The sequence below is a fragment of the Carcharodon carcharias genome, unplaced genomic scaffold (genome assembly GCF_017639515.1).
Source record: "Carcharodon carcharias isolate sCarCar2 unplaced genomic scaffold, sCarCar2.pri scaffold_1057_ctg1, whole genome shotgun sequence".
Taxonomy (NCBI): Eukaryota; Metazoa; Chordata; class Chondrichthyes; order Lamniformes; family Lamnidae; genus Carcharodon; species Carcharodon carcharias.
The window spans coordinates 13,283-20,000 of NW_024470929.1; the positions used below are offsets into that span (position 1 = coordinate 13,283).

The 6,718-nt window shown below is 54.5% G+C and overlaps 1 protein-coding gene across 1 annotated transcript in view; it reads left to right on the forward strand.

Annotated features, from left to right (window-relative positions):
• Positions 1–2,297: 2,297 nt before the first annotated feature.
• LOC121275134 (tyrosine-protein kinase STYK1-like) overlaps positions 2,298–6,718 on the forward strand; it is a gene marked incomplete at its 5' end in the record, with an annotated part of 20,172 nt that continues 15,751 nt past the window's right edge. The window contains 2 exons of the mRNA XM_041182550.1: positions 2,298–2,543; positions 3,385–3,566. Coding sequence (XP_041038484.1) covers positions 2,298–2,543; positions 3,385–3,566 — 428 coding nt within the window. The remainder of the gene's footprint in view (positions 2,544–3,384; positions 3,567–6,718) is intronic.

Consider the following 6,718-nt stretch of genomic DNA (forward strand, 5'->3'; position numbering starts at 1 on the left):
CAGTACTGACCCTCCGACAGTGCGGCTCTCCCTCAGTACTGACCCTCCGACAGTGCAGCACTCCCTCAGTACTGACCCTCTGACAGTCCGGCGCTCCCTCAGTACTGTCCGTCCGACAGTGCGGCACTCCCTCAGTACAGACCCTCCGACAATGCAGCACTCCCTCAGTACTGACCCTCCGACAGTGCGGCACTCCCTCAGTACTGACCCTCCGACAGTGCAGCACTCCCTCAGTACAGACCCTCCGACAGTGCGGCTCTCCCTCAGCAGTGACCCTCTGACAGTGCGGCACTCCCTCAGTACTGACCCACCGACAGTGCAGCTCTCCCTTGTTACTGACCCTCCGACAGTGTTGCTCTCCCTCAGTACTGACCCTCTGACAGTGCGGCACTCCCTCAGTACTGACCCTCTGACAGTCCGGCGCTCCCTCAGTAATGTCCGTCCGACAGTGCGGCACACCCTCAGTACTGACCCTCCGACAATGCAGCACTCCCTCAGTACTGACCCTCCGACAGTGCGGCACTCCCTCAGTACTGACCCTCCGACAGTGCAGCACTCCCTCAGTACTGACCCTCCGACAGTGCGGCTCTCCCTCAGTACTGACCCTCCGACAGTGCAGCACACCCTCAGTACTGACCCTCCGACAGTGCAGCTCTCCCTTATTACTGACCCTCTGACAGTGCGGCACTCCCTCAGAACTGACCCTCCGACAGTGCAGCACTCCCTCAACACTGACCCTCCGACAGTGCAGCACTCCCTCAGTACTGACCCTCCGACAGTGCGGCTCTCCCTCAGTACTGACCCTACGACATTGCAACTTGCCCTCAGCACCGACCCTCTGACAGTGCTGCACTCCCTCAGCACTGACCCTCCGACAGTGCGGCACTCCCTCAGTACTGACCCTCCGACAGTGCGGCTCTCCCTCAGTACTGACCCTCCGACAGTGCGGCACTCCCTCAGTACTGACCCTCCGACAGTGCGGCTCTCCCTCACCACTAACCCTCCGACTGTGAGGCACTCCCTCAGCACAGAACCTCCGACAGTGCGGCTCTCCCTCAGCACTGACCCTCCGACAGTGCGGCACTCCCTCAGTACTGACCCTCCGACAGTGCAGCTCTCCCTTATTACTGACCCTCTGACAGTGCGGCTCCCCCTCAGAACTGACCCTCCGACAGTGCAACTCACCCTCAGCACTGACCCTCCGACAGTGCGGCGCTCCCTCAGTACTGACCCTCTGACAGTGCGGCTCTCCCTCAGCACTGACCCTCCGACAGTGCGGCGCTCGCTCAGCACTGACCCTCCGACAGTGCGGCACACCCTCAGTACTGACCCTCCGACAGTGCGGCTCTTCCTCAGTACTGACCCTCCGACAGTGCGGCACTCACTCAGTACTGACCCTCCGACAGTGCGGCACTCCCTCAGTACTGACCCTCCGACAGTGCGGATCTCCCTCAGTACTGACCCTCCGACAGTGCGGCTCTCCCTCAGTACTGACCCTCCGACAGTGCGGCACTCCCTTAGCAGTGACCCTCCAACAGTGCAGCTCTCCCTCAGTACTGACCCTCTGACAGTGCAGCACTCCCTCAGTACTGACCCTCCCACTGTGCATCTCTCCCTCAGTACTGACCCTCTGATAGTGCGGCAATCCCTCAGCACTGACCCTCCGACAGTGCGGCTCTCCCTCATTACTGACCCTCCGTCAGTGCAGCTCTCCCTCAGTACTGACCCTCTGACAGTGCGGCTCTCCCTCAGCACTGACCCTCCCACAGTGCAGCTCTCCCTCAGTACTGACCCTCTGACAGTGCAGCACTCCCTCAGTACTGACCCTCCCACTGTGCATCTCTCCCTCAGTACTGACCCTCTGATAGTGCGGCAATCCCTCAGCACTGACCCTCCGACAGTGCGGCTCTCCCTCAGTACTGACCCTCCATCAGTGCAGCTCTCCCTCAGTACTGACCCTCTGACAGTGCGGCTCTCCCTCAGCACTGACCCTCCGACAGTGCGGCACTCCCTCAGTACTGACCCTCCGACAGTGCGGCTCTCCCTCAGTACTGACCCTCTGACAGTGCGGCTCTCCCTCAGTACTGACCCTCTGACAGTGCAGCACTCCCCCTCAGTACTGACCCTCCGTCAGTGCGACTGTCCCTCAGCACTGACCCTCCGACAGGGAGCTTTACTCTGTATCTAACCCCGTGCTGTACCTGGTGTTTCATGGGTTCGGACGTTTTCGGGGGTTTGAGTTGGAGCCTGCGCCGGTCTGGCTTAGTTTTGATGCCTTTGACCTTTTTTGTCCTCAGGACACTCGGTGCAGGGGAGGGTTGACTGCGCCCCCTCCCCCAGCAACCTCACGCTGAGCCTCTCGTCTCCGAACGGCTTCCCCTTGATCTCGGACCCCGAGCTCAGTGGCTGGCAGATCCCCCGCGAGCGGCTGGTGGGCGGCTGGAAGCAGATAGCCCAAGGGAGGTATGGCCTCCTTTACCAGGCGCAGCTCGCCTCCCAGGACACTGGTCAGCGGAGGACTGTGGTGCTGAAGGAACTGAACGGTATGTCTGTGAACCACCCCACCCCCACCCCCCCCACACCACCCCACCCGGTGCTGTCGGTGCCGCCTCTGATCCCATTCTTGTGTCACGGGCTCGAGAGGGGCTGAATGGCCTCCTCCTGTTCCCTGTGTAACAGGCTCGAGAGGGGCTGAATGGGCTCCTCCTGTTCCCTGTGTAACAAGTTCAAGAGGGGCTGAATGGCCTCCTCCTGTTCCCTGTGTAATAGGCTCGAGAGGGGCTGAATGGCCTCCTCCTGTTCCCTTTGTAACAGGCTCAAGAGGGGCTGAATGGGCTTCTCCTGTTCCCTGTGTAACAGGCTTGAGAGGGGCTGAATGGTCTCCACCTGTTCCTGTGTAACAGGCTCGAGAGGGGCTGAATGGTCTCCACCTGTTCCTGTGTAACAGGCTCGAGAGGGGCTGAATGGGCTCCTCCTGTTCCCTGTGTAAAAGGCTCAAGAGGGGCTGAATGGCCTCCTCCTGTTCCTGTGTAACAGGCTCGAGAGGGGCTGAATGGCCTCCTCCTCTTCCTGTGTAACAGGCTCGAGAGGGGCTGAATGGCCTCCTCCTGTTCCTGTGTAACAGGCTCGAGTGTGGCTGAAAGGCCAGGCTCGAGAGGGGCTGAATGGCCTCCTCCTGTCCCTGTGTAAGAGGGTGTGGATGGGCTGAATGGCCTCCTCCTGTTCCTGTGTAACAGGCTCGAGAGGGGCTGAATGGCCTCCTCCAGTTCCTGTGTAACAGGCTCGAGAGGGGTTGAATGGCCTCCTCCAGTTCCTGTGTAACATGCTGTGGATGGGCTGAATTGATCTCTGATATTTCTGACCTCTCGCTCCCCCTGGTTGCAGAAGCTGCTGATCCCTCCTGGGCGAAGGTGTTTCTGGCCAGGGTTAAGTTCCACGTCTTCCTGGGGCATCACCCTAACCTGGTGGAGTTGGTGGGTTGCTGCACTGACCACTTGCCTTTCTACCTTGTGCTGGGCAACATGAATCGTGGGAACCTGCTCCGCTTCCTCTGGACGTGTCGCAAGGTACAGTGGGTCCCCTCCGATCTCGCTCGCGGGTTTGTGGCTGAGTGAGGGTCTGCTCGGGATCGGTTGGGGGGGTGGTGGGTGTACAACCTCACGGGTGCAGCTCTGCCCACGTTACGGGGGACTTAATTACGAGAGAGCCGGTCACAAGAGACGGAGATAGGATCGGGGTGGTAATGGGAGACGGAGTTACGATCGGGGTGATTACGGAAGACGGAGTTACGATCGGGGTGATTACGGGAGACTGAGTTACGATAGGTGTGATTACGGGAGACAGAGTTACGATAGGTGTGATTACGGGAGACAGAGTTACGATCGGGGTGATTACGGGAGACAGAGTTACGATCGGGGTGATTACGGGAGACAGAGTTACGATAGGTGTGATTACGGGAGATGGAGTTACGATAGGTGTGATTATGGGAGACGGAGTTACGATAGGGATGATTACGGGAGACGGAGTTACGATAGGGATGATTACGGGAGACAGAGTTACGATAGGGGTGATTCTGGGAGACGGAGTTATGATCGGGGTGATTCTGGGAGACGGAGTTACGATAGGGGTGATTATGGGAGACGGTGTTACAATCAGGGTGATTACGGAAGACGGAGTTACGATCGACGTGATTACGGGAAACGGAGTTACGATTGGGGTGCTTACGGGAGATGGAGTTACGATCGGGGTGATTATGGGAGACTGAGTTACAATAGGTGTGATTACGGGAGACAGAGTTACGATAGGTGTGATTACGGGAGACTGAGTTACGATAGGTGTGATTATGGGAGACTGAGTTACGATAGGTGTGATTACAGGAGACAGAGTTACGATAGGTGTGATTACGGGAGACGGAGTTACAATAGGTGTGATTACGGGAGACAGAGTTACGATAGGTGTGATTATGGGAGACGGAGTTATAATAGGTGTGATTACGGGATTCAAAGTTATGATAGGGGTGATTACGGGAGACGGAGTTACGATAGGTGTGATAATGGGAGACGGAGTTACGATAGGTGTGATTACAGGAGACGGAGTTACGATAGGTGTGATTATGGGAGACTGAGTTACGATAGGTGTGATTATGGGAGACTGAGTTACGATAGGCGTGATTATGGGAGACGGAGTTACAATCGGTGTGATTACGGGAGACGGAGTTACGATAGGTGTGATTATGGGAGACGGAGTTACGATAGGTGTGATTATGGGAGACAGAGTTACGATCGGAGTGATTATGGGAGACAGAGTTAAAATCGGTGTGATTACAGGAACGGAGTTATGATAGGTGTGATTACGGGAGATGGTGTTACGATAGGTGTGATTATGGGAGATGGAGTTACGATAGGGGTGATTACGGGAGACGGAGTTATGATCGGGGTGATTCTGGGAGACGGAGTTACGATAGGGGTGATTACAGGAGACAGAGTTACGATCGGGGTGATTCTGGGAGACGGAGTTACGATGGGGTGATTACAGGAGACGGAGTTACGATCGGGGTGATTCTGGGAGACGGAGTTACGATAGGGGTGATTATGGGAGACGGTGTTACGATCAGGGTGATTACGGAAGACGGAGTTATGATAGGTGTGATTACAGGAGACGGAGTTATGATAGGTGTGATTACAGGAGGCGGAGTTACGATTGGGGTGATTACGGGAGATGGAGTTACAATAGGGGTGATTACAGGAGATGGAGTTACGATCGGGGTGATTACGGGAGACGGAGTTACGATAGGTGTGATTACGGGAGACTGAGTTACGATAGGTGTGATTACGGGAGACGGAGTTACGATAGGTGTGATTATGGGAGACTGAGTTACGATAGGTGTGATTACGGGAGACGGAGTTACAATAGGTGTGATTACAGGAGACAGAGTTACGATAGGTGTGATTACGGGAGACGGAGTTATGTTAGGGGTGATTACGGGAGACTGAGTTATGATAGGTGTGTTCACAAGAGACTGAGTTACGATAGCTATGATCATGGGAAACGGAGTTATGTAAGGTGTGATGATGAGACAGAGTTACGATAGGTGTGATTACGGGAGACGGAGTTATGATAGGTGTGATTACGGGAGACGGAGTTATGATAGGTGTGATTACGGGAGACGGCGTTACGATAGGTGTGATTACGGGAGATGGAGTTACGATAGGTATGATTATGGGAGATGGAGTTACGATAGGTGTGATTACAGGAGACTGAGTTACGATAGGTGTGATTACGGGAGACGGAGTTACGATAGGTGTGATTATGGGAGACGGAGTTACGATAGGTGTGATTACGGGAGACGGAGTTACGATAGGCGTGATTATGGGAGACAGAGTTACGATAGGCGTGATTATGGGAGACGGAGTTACGATAGGTGTGATTATGGGAGACGGAGTTACGATAGGTGTGATTATGGGAGACGGAATTACGATAGGTGTGATTATGGGAGACAGAGTTACGATAGGTGTGATTATGGGAGAGTTACGATCGGTGTGATTATGGGAGACAGAGTTACGATCGGTGTGATTACAGGAGACGGAGTTATGATAGGTGTGATTACGGGAGACGGAGTTACGATAGGTGTGATTACGGGAGACTGAGTTAAGATAGGTGTGATTATGGGAGACGGAGTTACAATGGGTGTGATTATGGAAGACTGAGTTATGATAGGTGTGATTACAGGAGACAGAGTTACGATAGGTGTGATTACAGGAGACGGAGTTATGATAGATATGATTACGGGAGACGGATTTACGATCAGTGTGATTATGGGAGACGGGGTTACGATCAGGGAGATTACGGGAGACGGAGTTATGATAGGGGTGATTACAGGAGACGGAGTTACGATCGGGGTGATTACGGGAGACAGAGTTACGATAGGTGTGATTACGGGAGACAGAGTTACGATAGGTGTGATTATGGGAGACGGAGTTACGATAGGTGTGATAATGGGAGACTGAGTTACGATAGGGGGGATTACAGGAGACGGAGTTACGATAGGGGTGATTATGGGAGACTGAGTTATGATAGGTGTGATTATGGGAGATTGAGTTATGATAGGTGTGATTACGGGAGACAGAGTTACGATAGGTGTGATTATGGGAGACTGAGTTATGATAGGTGTGATTACGGGAGACGGAGTTATGATAGGTGTGATTACGGGAAACTGAGT